At 53.9% G+C, this 14,717-nt stretch overlaps 1 protein-coding gene across 1 annotated transcript in view; it reads left to right on the top strand.

Annotated features, from left to right (window-relative positions):
- The window catches only part of Cacna1a (calcium channel, voltage-dependent, P/Q type, alpha 1A subunit), a gene marked incomplete in the record, with an annotated part of 274,976 nt that overhangs the window by 238,487 nt on the left and 21,772 nt on the right, over positions 1 to 14,717 (top strand). The window contains 5 exon segments of the mRNA XM_013512132.1: positions 2,022 to 2,132; positions 7,606 to 7,689; positions 10,732 to 10,737; positions 14,226 to 14,342; positions 14,636 to 14,701. Coding sequence (XP_013367586.1) covers positions 2,022 to 2,132; positions 7,606 to 7,689; positions 10,732 to 10,737; positions 14,226 to 14,342; positions 14,636 to 14,701 — 384 coding nt within the window.

Below are 14,717 nucleotides of genomic sequence, written 5' to 3'. Positions count from 1 at the left end.
GCCACCACGCCCAGCTTAGCTGTTCATTGTTGAACGTTGAGATGGCTGGGCTGATTTGCTACTGAAAGTTCTTGCCTATGGCGGCCACCTCGCTGTGTGGAGCAGCTGCCCAAAGGCACCCATCGGCGCTGAGCCGGGAGTGGCACATCCCCCTGTGCTCTATCCTGGTGCTGTTTCTTCCTCAATGCACATCGGAGTGAAGCGTATGTGTAACTTAGGCATAGGAGACTGGGCCTAGCTCAGGAGCAGAGAGGATGCTCAGCATGTGAGGGGTCCCACACTCCATCGCCAGCAACAAAGAAGTAATAAATCAGTAAGGCACAATAACTAATAATAAAGGGAACAGCTATGACAATCTGCTATAATAATATTATCTAAAACTTACACAGTAGCTGGGTACAGTGGCACATATCTGTGGTCCCAGCTACTTGGGAGGCTGAGGCAGGAGGATCACTTGGGCTCAGAAATTTGAGGCTAACCTGAGCAGTGTAGTGAAATCCTATATCAAGGGGGGAAAAAAGGTGTTTGTTTTTGTTTTTGTTTTTAATTTATTCATTATTTCTGGGATTGTCCATTTAATATTTTTCTACCTTGGATAACTGAAACCACAGATAAAGGGGAACTACTGTATAAATAAGTTACTTTCTTTCTTGCCTTTTCATTGTTACTGTTTTGAAGCATTTCACAGAAGCAAACAGCCAGGTGCATATGCATGTAATCCCAGCTACTTTGGAGTCTGAGGCAGGAGGAACACAAGTTCAAGGCCCACCTGGGTAACTTTGTGAGATCTTGTTTCAAAAAGAAGGTGGGGAGAACTTGGGTATAGTGTTGCACCCCTATTATCCCACATTCTGAGAGGCTGAGGCAGGAGGCTGTCAAGCTCAAGTCCAGCAACTTAGTAAGAACCTGTCTCAGAATATAAATGGGCTGAGAATGTAGTTCAGTACAAAGACCCTAGGTTCAACCCTACCAATACTTCGAAGGGGATCTAGAAATGATGTGTCTGAGATGATATACCAATTATCCCAATTTGATCATTATACATTACATACATGTGTTGAAATATCACACTCTACTCCATAAACACATACATTATTATATGCCAATTAAATTATAAATAAATACTTTCTGGTTTTGGTTTTTTGAGACAGGGTCTCACTGTGTAGTTGAGGTTGGCCTTAATGAGTCTATGTAACCCAGGCTGGCATTGAACTGACAGCGATCCTCCTGCCTCAGCCTCCGAGTGCTGAGATTATAGGCGTGTACCACCATGCCCAGCTGCATATATATTTTAAAGCTTTCTACAATAGAAAGACTTAAAAAAAAGAAAAATCATCTATTTTATCATAAATTATAAAATTTTTACATAATTGTGGGGGTTTTTTTGGGTTTTTTTTGTTTTTTGGGTTTTTTTGTCTTTTTGAGACAGGGTCTCACTATGCAGTTCAAGCTGGCCTTGAGCTCACTTTGTAGCCTACACTGGCCTCAAACTCCCAACAATCCTCCTGCCTCAGCCTCCTGAGTGCTGGGATTACAGGTGTGTACCACCACGTCCAGCTCACATAATTGTTTTTAAAAAAAAGAAAGGAAAAGTCAAAGCAGACAGAGACAGGATGCTTGGTTATCCCCTCTGTCCTACAGGGTTTCACCAAGCCAGGCTGTCCTGGGGTCCAGGATACTCAGACAGAAGTCAAAAGAAAGCTGTTGACCAGGGATGCTGGTGTACACCTGTTACCTCAGCATTCGGGAGGCTGAGGCAGGAGAATCATTACAAATTGAGACCTACCTGGGTTACATAGAAAGTTTAAGTCCAGCCTGGACTACATATTGAGACCCAGTCTCAAAAAATTTTTTTCTTTGATTTTAAATATAAAAAGATGCCCCCTAGACTTGAGAAGATCTGGGCTTTTCTGAGCTATTCCTCTGTCCTTTCGTGGTGTCCAAGTCCTGCCCCCAGGAAGGACACTCCGGAAGCTGGCTTCCTAGGCTGACCCTGCCACCCTTTCTTCCTCCTCCTCTAGTTCTATGGAGCCTCAGTTGCTTATGAAAATGCCCTGAGAGTGTTCAACATTGTCTTCACCTCCCTTTTCTCTCTGGAATGTGTGCTCAAAGTCATGGCCTTTGGGATTCTGGTGAGTATGGCCATGGGGTACAGCTGTGGGCTGGGGGAAGCCAGGGGACACTGGGTGCTGGATGGTGGTCTCCCCGTGCGGTTCCAGGACTGCCGCCCCCCCACACACACAGTGGGTCAGGCTTCTTGCTGATGGCTACAAACCCTACTTGAGCATCCCTGTGCTCACCAGGTAATTCCAGCGAGACCAGCGCTTTCAGTGTCACTGTACCCAGAACTGTAGGGACTCAGTTACTCCTCCAAAGGATCCCTTGGGGAGAGCAGTTGTCACTTATCTCATTTAGAGATGAGGAAGCTGAGATCGCAGAAGCTAACAAGTGCCTGGTGTTCGCAGTGTCTTAACCTTAAGCCACAGAACAAATCCATCTTTCACAGAGCCCCGTGTGCAGACAGGTGTGCAGATAACCAGGACAACATTTCCTGGAATGCTCAGGAAACCAGCATCTAATCTTAGACTTTAAAACTGGCTATCCTATTCAGATCTATTTCCTTTTCTTTTAAGTGGATTGTATGAGCCACTAGCTGGATTTCATCTCCACTGGTACACGTGGTCTTAACCTACAAGCTTTCCCCGCCTAAGAGGATCAGATCGGTAGATGAGAGTGGGCCAGTGTGATCCTGTGAAATCAGATGGAAAAAAGATTCCCATCTTCATTTTTCACCAGCCACTGACGTTGAGTATTTTCTTTCATCTTGAAGGCTGATGTGCTCATTCACTTTCCATCACTGTCACAAAATACCTGAGTTAGTTAACTTCCAGGGAAAAAAGATTTATTTGACTCATGGTTTCAGAGGTTTTACTCCATGGTCTGTTGCCCCATTGCATTTGGGCCTGGGGTGGGCAGAGCATTATGGCAGGAATGTGGTGGAGCTGAGCCACCTCATGATGGCTAGGAAGCACAGAGACAGGAAGGATCCAGGATCCTACTATCCCCATTGAGGCCACACCCCCAGTGACCTCACTTCCTCCCCTTAGGCCCTGCCCCCTGTGACCTCACTTCCTCCCACTGGGCCCCACCCTTAAAGATTCCACCACCTCTCTATAGTGCCACCATCTGAGCACCAAGCTTTGAACGCATGCACCTTTAGGAGACGCTTAACCAAGTGTAACAGTAGATGACAAAACCGATGCAGTATTCTCAACATGGCCCATGTCATATATAAAAATCAGATATTTTCATACTGCATGATCAGTGTTACGAATACCTTCAATTCTCATTTATGCTTATTATTGTTTCAAAATGCTGGTGGCCATTAAACCTACATCTAGAACTCATTATTTGGTGTGTTAATGAATTATGAAGTGTTAGATTACCATTTTTAATTTTTTTTTTTTTTTTTGCAAAAGCATATCAGTAAGAACAGGTCTCCTGATTCTGGCTATTTTATTTTATGGACTTACCAATGTTACTTTGAGAAAGTCTTTCAAAATGGCCAAGGGAGCTGGGCATGGTGTTGCATGCCTGTAATCCTAGTACTTGGGAGGCTGAGGCAGGAGGATCATTGTGAGTTCAAGACCAGCCTGGGCTACAAAGTGAACTCAAGGCCAGCCTGAACTATGTAGTGAGACCCTGTCTCAAAAAGATAAAAAATAAAAAAGATGCCAAAGGGAGGTCATAAAAGGAAAAAGAGGAAGGAAGGGACGGAGGGAGGGGAAGGTAAAGGAAGGTGAGGGTCAGATTGGGAAGGGGAGGGAAGAGAGAGAGAGAAAGAAGAGCGAAAGGGAGAAAGGAAGGAAGGAAGAAAGGAATAGGCAAACAGAATGGAGAGAAAAGAAGTGTTGGGCATGGTGACACACGTCTGTAAGCCCAGTAGTGTGGGAGGCTGAGGCAGGAGAATCACGACTTTGAGTCACGTAGCAACACCCTGTCTTGAAATAAAAAAGCATTGCCAATGTAGCTCAGTGCAAAAGCCCTGCATTTAATCTCCAGCAACACTAAAGGAAGAGAAAGAAGAAGAGACGGAGAAGGAGAAGAAGAAGAAAAAGAAAGGGCTGCTGATAGGTTGTGACTTGCAATGTGTTAGTCAGCTTTCCATTGCTGTGACAAAATACTTGAGGTCATCAACTTAAAGGAAGGAAAGACTTATTTTAGATCACAGTTCTGGTCTGTGCTGAGTTGGCACTGTGGCTTGGGGCCTGTGGCAGCATGGTCTGTCCTGGCAGGAGCCCTTGACAGAGAATGTTTATTCACTTCTGAGCAGCTTAGAAGCAAAAACACAGGAAGGGGCCGGGATCCTAATAGCCTCTCCAAGGCCACGCCCCCCAGTGACCTCACTTCGTCCCACCTCTTAAAGGTCCCACAACCTCCTTGTAGCTCCACAGATTGGCAACCAAGCCTCTTTCGTATAGGCCTTTGGAAGATCTTGAGGACCCAAATGATAGCATGGAGGGACTTGTTAAGTGACGTTGGAAGTTCCCCTGTGAATGGCTGAGCTGGAGCTGGAGCCAGGATGTCTGCTTTCTTAACAACTGGTTGAGTCAGTCCATCTTTGAAGAGAATGGCTTTCAGAAGACTGGGTCCACTGTGACTTCCTGAGGCACTAAGGACATCAGCTTCAGTGCTGGAAAAACCCAGATCCAAACCCACTTCACTGTGCACATCGTACCCAGGCTCTGCCCTGGCCATCACCAGGAGGACGCTGTGAGCCCTGAATAGTATGTGTGCGTCCAGAGGAGGGCTGGGGTGAAGCCCAGTGTGAAGTGAGTGCCCATCAATGGGGTCGCAACAAAAAACACCTGCCTGCCTTTGTCCCCTAAAGCAATGGCTTTGCTGAGGAAGGGATATCACCCATCAGAAGCACCCTGGGAGGCTGAGGCAGGAGGATCCCAAGTTCAAGCCCAGCCTGGCTACTTACTGACTGAACAACACCTTGTCTCAAGATTTAAAAATAATAACAACACTAATAAAATGGGATGTAGCTGAAGGCAAAAGCCCTGGGTTCAATCTCCAGTACTGCAAAAAGAAAAAACTGGCCTGGTGCCCCAGACTGACCTCCAGAAGTTCTGATGCACTTTTCTGAGCTGCCATGGTTTCTAATGAGGGTCCCCAGGGGACACCAAGGTCCCACCGGCCGTCAGGCATGACACTTAGCACCCACCAGTCAGAGGAGACATCCCGCATCAGGACAGGGCCAGCGGCTCAGCATTCTGGTGTTGAAGATGACTGCCAAGGGCCGTGTGACACAGGATGCAGCCCAGAACATGGCCAGGGAGGAGCCAGCTTCCTGTGCACCTGTCCTGGATTCTAATCCTGCCTCTTCCCCTGTCTAGCAGTGTGGCCTCCACCAGCTCCTTGGCCTCCGTGTGCAGGATGGGGAGACTGTGCACATGGCCCCCAGTGGAGAGGAGCTGGGTGTGCGGTTGTTTTATTCTTGCACTGTTGAGGTGATTCTTCTGCCGGGGACTGAGGCTCCTTCTCCCTGCTGGTTTAGCAGAGTCTGCTCTGATCTGCCCCTTTCCAGTCCAGATGAAGCCCAGAATACCCCCTATGGCATTCAGGCACTAGAAGGAAACCTCCCGTCCCGGAGGCTTAAGGTCTGTGTACAGACACCTAGAAGAGTGTTCCATTTACTGTTCCTCAAAAGCAGAGCCTGAGTCAAAGGTTAAGTGCAAGGAGTTTATCTGGAAAAAGACCCCCAAGAAGAACAGGAGAGGAGAGGGGAGGAAGAGCAGGGACAGGGAAGCACCCAGGGAAGCAGGAGGGCGGCCTCAGAGTCCAACGCTTAGGGCAAAAGCTGAGCCCTAGGGGCTGGGGATTTAGCTCAGCGGCAAAAGTGCCTGCCTGGCAAGCGCAAGGTCGTGAGTTCGGTTCCCGGTACCGGAGAAAAACCAAAAAAAAAAAAAAAAAAAAGCTGAGCCCTGAAGCCAGCACGCCGGCCCTGACCTGCTCTGGTGAGGCTCCTGAGGGCCTGTGCTCTCCACAGAATCCACTGAGGCCCCAGGGCAAGGCCATCCTCTGCTAGACCCTGACTCTTAGTTCCAAGCAAGATGCTGCTAGGAGTGGACACATAAGTCAGAGCATAGTTCCCTCCTACAGGTGCAAGCATCACCATTCCTGTGCTAGGTTGAGGGGAGCAGGAAGCCCTCAGGGGGCTGGGGACTGTGATGTTTACCACACAGCATGGGCTATTTCAGGATGTGGACAGCAGCAATGCAGCAGTACCAGCAGATAGCCAGCACTCAGCCCAGGGATGTGTCAGTCAGGAAAGATCAAGTTAAGCTGCAGTAACAAACACGCCCTACATCTCAGTAGCTTCCATCAGCAAAGGGTTTTGTTTTATCTTGGGGTTTTTCACACCCTATAGGATGAGGGGGCTTTCTCTTCCTAGTTACCTAGGGACCTGGGATCATGGAGTAGCTCCTATCTGGGTGTTGCTGGTCCCAGGCCCAGTTTTGAGAGAATTGTGGAGAGCCTCTTGCTGGCCAGGAAGTGACCACACTACCTCTGCTTACAGCAGCCACAAAGCTCCACCTAACCACAAGGGGGCAGGAAGCACAGCTCACATGCTGGAAGGCTCAAGGCCACTGTTCCTAAGCCCAGGCTTTACTTCTGGTATTGTCCTCCAGAGCAGGAAATGGAGGCCCACAGAGATTGAGCCACTTGCTCATAACCACACAGCTCTGGCAGTAGAACTGGGATTAGAACCCAGATTTTGCCCACCTGGTAAATGTACTATGCGGACAGTGGGGTCCTGACTGCAGACCCTGGACCCTGGGGTCAAATCCTGGCTGCACACCTTGGTCAGATGAGTAGCTTTCATCTCCAAACCTAAAGTGGTCCCAGGAAATGGGTAAAGCTGTTTTCCTAGGAAATCCTTGTCAGGACCCCAGTGACGTCCTTTCTGTTGGCTTAGGGAGCTCTTGGACATACAGACCCCACTCCCACTGGGCAGCCTGTTGCCTAGCAATGCAGAGGCAGAACCAGACCCCCCATCTGGGCACAGGCAAGTTATGGAAAAGCCTGAGAGTCCCAGGAAGGGGGACTTGGAGCAAATGATATAGAGGAGCTGGGAGGGCCTGGTGCTGCGTATGTGTAATCCCAGCACTCTGGGCAGCTGAGGCAGGAGGATCTCCCAAATTTGAGCCCAGCCTGGCCAACTTAGCTACTTAGCAAGTAGCTAAGTATTTTCTCCCAAAATAGAAAGGGCTGGAGCAGGCAGCTGTGGTGATGCACACCTGACAGGAGACTGAGGCAGGGGAATCACTGGGAGTCTGAGGCCAGCCTGGGCTGTGTAGTGAGTTCAAGGCCAGCCTAAACTACAAAGCAAAACCCTGTCTCCCGAAAGCGGGGGAGGCACTGGGGATGTAGCTCGGTGTGAAGAGCAGGGTTCAATCCCCAGCGCTGAAGCAGCCACTGCCACAGCAGCTCATGCATTTGAATGTGACAGTGGTGCCCCTAATGTGCCCCTACCAGCCTGGGGGGCTGGCACAGAGCCCCCCGTTGGCATCTCTGTCTTGTGGGTCCCTGTTCTAGAATTATTTCCGCGATGCCTGGAACATCTTCGACTTTGTGACTGTCCTGGGCAGCATCACAGACATCCTCGTGACGGAGTTTGGGGTGAGTCTCCCGCCGGCTTCTCTCCTGGCGGCTCGGGCTGGGTGGGGTGAGGGGTGGGGCGGGGTGAGCAGCAGCTCCCCAGAGCCACAGCCACATCTGGTGGGGCCATTGGGGGAGAACAGGGTGGGGGGTTCCAGGCAGCCCGTTGGGGGCGGTGGGAGTGGCCAAGCCCCAGTGTAGGGCCAGCGCGCGGGGTGGGCGTGGGTTTATGAGAAACAGCGCGGCTGGCACTGAGAGGCCCCAGGGAGCCCCACTCCAAAGCAGCACACAGTGCCAGGCCACGCAGGGCCGGTGGCTGCTCTGCGTCTCACACACCACCCTTCTTGTTTTCTGAATCTCGGGCCCCAGAGTCCCTGTCCAGACCCTGTCCTTGGCCATGTGCCAGTAAGCCCAGGCTTGGGGACCCTCAGCAGATGAAAGGAGAGTAGGATGTTCCCCCTGGGGGCACAAGGGCCAGGGGCTTGGGTGGGTACAGCAGCCTCCTAATAGCAGTGACAGTAGTAATAATAATAGCTGATGAGGGTCGTGCCCTTGGCTGCCTGCCAGCCGCTGTGCCAAGCAGGTCACACGGATTGGCTTCTGGTGAGGGTCTCTGAGCGGTGCCTGAGGATTCCTTCAGCCTGGCATGTGGCTCCCGCCTGTCATTCCAGTGCTCTAGGAGGCTGAGGCAGGAGGGTTTCAAGTTTGAGCCCATTCCAGACAGCTTAGCAACTTACTGAGACCCTGTTTCAAAATATAAAAAGTTTTAAAGGGCTGGGGACATAGCTTAGTGAGAAGGCCCTGGGTTCAATCCCCAGAACCCCCACCCCTGGAAAAAAGTTTCCTCAAGGGATTCGGATGGTAGGATCGGAACACAGAGGCTCGTGCCGAGGAGGGGAAGGGGACACACCCACTGGTGAGGCACAGGTCAGCCACTGTAGCAGCCGTCACCTGCCAGGTGCTGAGGTGGGAGGGGCCCAGGTGGAGGGAGCCAGAGCCAGCGCAGAGCAGGAGGAAGAGAATCCCTGCCTCCTTCCCCTAACACACACACACACACACACACACACACACACACACACACGGTCTCCTGCCAGTACCTCCTGCTGGCCAAGGTGAACCAGAAAGAGGCCAGAGAACCTGCCCAAGGTCACGTATTCAAGCCGAGGGACTCCTGAGTTTCGGCCCTAGGGTGTCCTACCTGACCCCAGCAGAGAGGGGTCAGCTTACCCACTCTTGCTCCCGGAAGGCTGGGGAGCTGGAAAGGCGGGTCTGTCACTGACGTGTCCCCAGTGCCCCATGGAAGTGGCATCTGGGCCACATTTCTTCTTACCTTCAGCTGCATTTGTGCCCCAAATCCTCTTCCCCGGAGAAGCCACGCCCACCTCTGCAGTCTCCCCCGCCAGGCTGCCCAGCAGAGCCAGCACCTGCCCAGTCCTCTGTGCTACATTTCTAGGGAGGCCAGGAGCTGCAGGAGGCAGTTGGGAGCGCTTGCCGCTTGGCTTGGTTGAGCCCACTGCGATCTGAGCCAGGGTCCCTGAGTCCTAAAGTTGAGAGGGGCTGCTTAGCTCCCAGCCGGGCAGGTGAAAGAAGTTGCTTGAAACCTCTGCTTGTTGGTAACAGATCTATAAGGTGAAATCCCAACTGCCTGTTGTGTTGGTAGCACCAGGAAGGGCGGAACGGTGAGGGATCAGAGCCAGTCAGACACGGGGACTAGTGCAGTAGCCAGGCAGCCCTCTTGACCACCGGCTTGATCTCGGACAGTTTCTTACCCCTTCTTGTGAAGACAAGGAGCCACAGTCACCGCTAACCTCATCAGCCACTTACAGACTCGCTCCTACATGCATTCAACAGGCACACGTCCAGGGCTTTCCGTTTGCCAGGCACGGTTACATGACAGAGACAGAACACCAGGCAAGACAGACGACCTGCAGGGGCCGGGGATATAGCTCAGTGGCACAAGCATCTGCCTGACAAGCACAAGGTCCTGAGTTCAATTCCCGGTACCAAAAAAAAAGACAGACATGCAGAACGCGCCTCCTCTCCCCAGAACCAGTGCTTTAGGGGGGGAGAGGACAACTTTTTTGTATAAGTAAGAGCACTCAGGCTGGGTGTGGTGGCACATGCCTGTGATCCCAGCACTCAGGAGGCTGAGGCAGGAGGATAGTCATGAGTTCAAGGCCAGATTGGGCTACATAGTGAGGGCAAGGGCGGCTTGAATTACACAGCAAGACCCTGTCTCAAAAAAAAAAAAAAAAAAAAGAAAGGGGTAGGGGCCATAGCTAAGTATGGAGTTCCTGGGTTCAGCCCTCCATACTTCAAAAAAATTAAAATTAAAAAATAAAGTGCAGTCAGTGTGAAGTGCTTGGCACCGAACCCACCAGGTAATAAATAGTTCCCCATGGGGCAGGTTATTATTTGTATTGCTATTATTGCCGTGGCTGCCCTTGGGTGTGCAGTTTGACAGCTGGCCCTGAACTACCGTCATTTTGAGGGAAAGACAGCAGGTGGGTTTGGGCCTCGTAGGATGACCAGGTCTCAGCTGCGTCAGGTCTCAGTCGCCCCCTCTCTGCCTCCCAGGTAAGGCCGGCAGATGTGAGGCCAGAGCCCAGCGGAGAGGAGCAGGGGGAGGGGCCCTTGGGAAGGCAGGAGCGGGCGATGGGGGGCGGAGCAGCCAGCGCTGCCCTCGGGCTTGTGCTGCTGCCCCCTGCAGGTGGACGGGGTGACGTGGGTTTGTCCTGTTCTCGATGGATAATGACTGTGTTTCTTGTCTCTTTTCATGCCTGCTGTTTAAACTGTATATTGGCACAACGCCGTCTGAAAAACTCATCCAATCAAAATGCACTATGAAATTCATTTGTTCATCCATGACGTGGTCTATGTACTCATACACCAATGACTTTTATCTCCCAACCCACCGCCACCACCACTCCCACTCCCCGCCCGGGGAACCGAAACCCATTGGTTTTTTGGCACTGGTTACAAATCAACCTAAAAAACGCTGAAACGCCTCCCCAACCGCCCCCGCCCGCCCGCTTCCCCTCCATCTTCAACATCTGCATCTAGAATCCGGTTGGTGTTACTTCTTTCTGAAGTCTAAATACCCTACATTAACTGTGAACGCACCTCTCGCATTGTATGGCATGGCCCACCCCGGCTTTCCAACTGCGGACGCCTGCTGCGCTCCCCGCCCTCCCTTCTGTCTGTCTGTCTGGCCCGCCCAACCGCGCCCCGGCCCTTCTCCCTCTGTCCCTACAGCGCTCCCTCCCTCTGGTGATTTTTATCTGGTTTTGGGCTGGGGGCTTCCGGTCTGAGTAGGTTTGGGTCCTTAGCAGAAAACAGGGTATGGTCTTCCGCGTAGGCGTCTCTACCAGGACAAGAGGGCCGTCTCATCCCACACACATCGCCGCACGCCTGGACTCTCTCACCACGCGGACCTGCCCAGCTGCTCCCAGCCCCGCTGGATCTCTCTCAGTCTCCTCTCTCTCTCTTCTCTCTGCCTCTCCCTCCTCTCTCTCTTCTTCCCTCTCTATCACATCAGTCACCCAGCATATCACACCCACAACCCTCCACACACCACCTCCCCATTACCAGGCCCCAGCGCGCCACATGCAGGGGTCCTGGAGCAGGGCGGGGAGTGCAGGAGTGAGCGAATGCAAGTGAGGGGCTGTGAGTGGAGCACAGAGAGCAGAAGGCGTGACCCCGAGAAAGCTGAAGCAGGCAGGGCCCTAGGGCTCTGGTGTGAAATCGGCTTTATCCTAAGCACCAGTAGAGGCCAAGGAAGGTTTGATGTAAAGATGGCGCCATCAGGAGTGTGATGAGACAAGACCACCACAGCCGTGAAGCAGGACGGGGCTGGGCTGGAGCTGGGCAGGAAACCCAGCGAGGGTTGACAGTGCGGGGGCGGAGGACAGTAGGAGCCCCAGGACCTGGAGATGGGTCCCATGTGAGGTGCCCTGGGGTATCCCCCAGCCTGGCTGAAAACGGGGAGTGGTGCTTAGGCAGCGCCAGGCTGGGGGGAAGAGCAAGTGTGGACATGAGGAGCTGGAGGTGGCCTTGCAGTCGGGCAGGCAGGTCGTGGTCAGGAGCGTGGAGGTGAGGTCGGGGCTAGAAGCAGGGTCTGCAAGGACGGGGTTTCTCTGTAGCCCCTGTGGGGGTGGTTTCCATGCACTGAAGCACAGCTGCCCCCAGAGGTGTCCCTGAGCAGAGAGGACCCCAAGGAGAGGTATAGGTAGCGGTCCAGGAGGGAGCGCCTTGAACGTTCTGTGGATGCCAGGTGGCAGCGCAGACCCAGGAAGGATGAGGGCTGCCCGGGACCCCCCACCCCCGCCCCCTCCCATCTCCGCCCCACCCTCGTGTGTCTCCTCCCCCCGGGACGGCATGCTCTGCACATCCCCGCCAGACCCCTGCTGCTTCTGCATAGTGGCAGCTGCACCCCAGGCTGCTCCCCAGGGCCCGCCTGCCTGTGCATGCCCCACCGAGCCCACATGTTATGGTCCGCCCCGTGGAAGGGATGGCTTGTACTCTGGGGGTGCACAAGAGGGTGCCGGGGATACCTGGGCCACAGGCCCCATCCCCAGATGGAGCTGGGTGCCAGGCAGGGCTGGGGGTCAGGTCAGCCGACCACTGAGCTGACTCTGAACCAACCTGGGATTGGGGGCTTGTGCCAGGCACTTGGGACTACAGGCTGGGGCTGGAGTGTCCGGGGTAGAATCCTCCAGCCGCTTTCCCCACCCCAATGTCCGTTGACATTGGCCAGAGAGCGCTGGAGACGTTAGCAGCAAACCCAGAGGCCTCTTGCGAGCCTCCAGAGTCCCTGCGTGTCAGTCCCTGCCTCTCAGCTCCAGGCCAGAGCTAGCGCAGGACACAGACCCAGTGGTAGGAAGCCTGCCGGGAAATGCCAAGGAGAAAGACGGCACACAGAACTCACTGCCAAAGCGGGCAGGCAGCTGCAGTTATCAGGACAACCCGTGCAGTCACCGTGCGCCATTTGTGGAGGGAGGGCTAGACGGAGTTAAAGCTTGCTGTGGGGCGCCTACACTTCCCACACATCAGGGTCCACCTCGTAGTGGGAGGCCCTCCGGCCCTCAGCCCGCTGGACACGGGCAAGTGATTTCCGGTCTCCTGCACAGGGCTCTCAGGCTTAGATGCCTTTGGAGGTCAAGCAGACACCAGCGCCCCGGGAAAGCAGATGTCACTTCCAGGGGATGGTGGAAAACTGGACAGCCTGTCGTCTGCTTCCAGGGGGCAGCTGTCAGAGGCCTGGGTGCCAGGCAGCCAGATCAGCGGGCAAATCTGATTTTTGTCTAAGTCAAATTATTTTTCATTTTTTAAAAAAGACTGTTGAAGCCCAACTAATTAGTTTCATTGGCCAAATCAGGTCACCCCTTGTGGATGCCTGGCCTTGCCCCCTCCACCAGGGTGCCCTGGAGCCCCAGGACAGTCCTGCCACAGCGGCAGGCCTTGCGCACCGTTTCCAGCTGGTTTCTAGCTCAGGTGGGAGGAAACAGAGGCAGTGACTAGACGTGGGGTTTGCAACAGAGCCAGGGGCCACCCAGGGAGGTCCTGGGGGCAGGGACGGCCCCACCTCCCACCCCAGCTCCTGCCCCTTGGTGGGCCCAGGGCTGATCCCCAGCTCACTGGCCCGGGAGCTGAGTCATTCCTGCTTCCCGCAGGCCTGGTCCCGTGACACTCCACCCAGTCCCAGAAGCTGAGAAGCCATCCCTGAGAGGGGGGAAAGGGTCCCAAATGCATCTTCTCCGACTCAGCGGGCAGCGAGGACTCACCCTGCAGCCGAACAGCCCCAGCTCCCTCCCGTCCTCCCCATTCCCGCCAAGGGGGTAAGAAAAGATGCTCTTCCGCTTCTCCCCTGGCGCCAGCCGCTGCACCTCTTGGCCGCGGAGCGAGGTCAGGGCGGGCAGGAGCGGGTGGGCAGCTCGGCAGGGCAGGGCAGGGCAGGTGCCCGGTGAGTCCCGTGGCAGATGCATTTCTGGCTCGGAGCGTAACATGCCCTTGGAACCCGCACGTGTCCACCAGGCCTGGTGCTGGCAACCCCACCCCCACCCGCCGGTGTTTGTGCCTCGTCCCCTTGCGATGGGTCCTGCCGTTTGACCCGCTTGTGTCCTTTGTCTCAGTGCATTTGGTTGTTGGGAGAAACAAAAACCATCTTGATTTTTTTCCTGATTGGATGATTCGGATGTATTTTCTTTTCCTTGTTCTTTTGTTATTTCTCCCTCCCGCCGCCCCCCCCCTCCGGTTTCTTTCCCCCTCCAGTTTTTCTTTCCTTTTCCCCCTTGTGGGCGGGGCTGGCAGGAAGAAGTATGCTTTTGAGTTGATGCCTCTTCTCCCTCCCTCCCTTTCTCCCCTCTGACTTTCTTTTTTTCCGAGTTTTTCTCTGCTCCATTTGCATTAATAGTGCTTTCTCTCCTCTCCCTCCTTATTTGGGGTCTGGCTTGCTTTTTTCCTGTTGGTTGGCTTCATGTAGGGGCCTCTGTGAGTGGTGACAGGTCTGAGCCCCTCCGGGTGGGTGGATGGTCACCCCTCTGCTTCCGTCTCCCCAGAATAACTTCATCAACCTGAGCTTCCTCCGCCTCTTCCGGGCTGCCCGGCTCATCAAGCTCCTCCGTCAGGGGTACACCATCCGCATTCTCCTCTGGACCTTCGTGCAGTCCTTCAAGGTGAGCTCCTGCCCCGCCTGTGGCCCAGGCACCCGGTCTGGGAGGAACGTGGCAGCTGGACCGGAAGTGCCTCTGGGGTGCAGCCCGCCAGAGGGTCTGTCTCCACACAGCTCTTGTCTAACTTCCGGCCCCTGCTGTGTCTTCACACCTCCAAAGCCCCAACCCAGTCTCCCCCAAAGATGCCCACCAGCCCTGCACGACTGGCACAGCCTGTGGCCAGGGGTCAAGGGCAGGGGAGGGTGTGGATAAGGGACCACAACACCCCTCCTCACTGCCTTCCTCCTTCCCACCAGGCCCTGCCCTATGTCTGTCTGCTCATTGCCATGCTTTTCTTCATCTACGCCATCATCGGCATGCAGGTAAGTGCTGCATCCC

The sequence above is a fragment of the Chinchilla lanigera genome, unplaced genomic scaffold (assembly GCF_000276665.1).
Source record: "Chinchilla lanigera isolate Chin_1 unplaced genomic scaffold, ChiLan1.0 scaffold00014, whole genome shotgun sequence".
In the NCBI taxonomy this organism is placed as follows: domain Eukaryota; kingdom Metazoa; phylum Chordata; class Mammalia; order Rodentia; family Chinchillidae; genus Chinchilla; species Chinchilla lanigera.
Note: the sequence above shows the minus strand (reverse complement) of the source record. Positions and strands in the feature narration are given on the sequence as shown.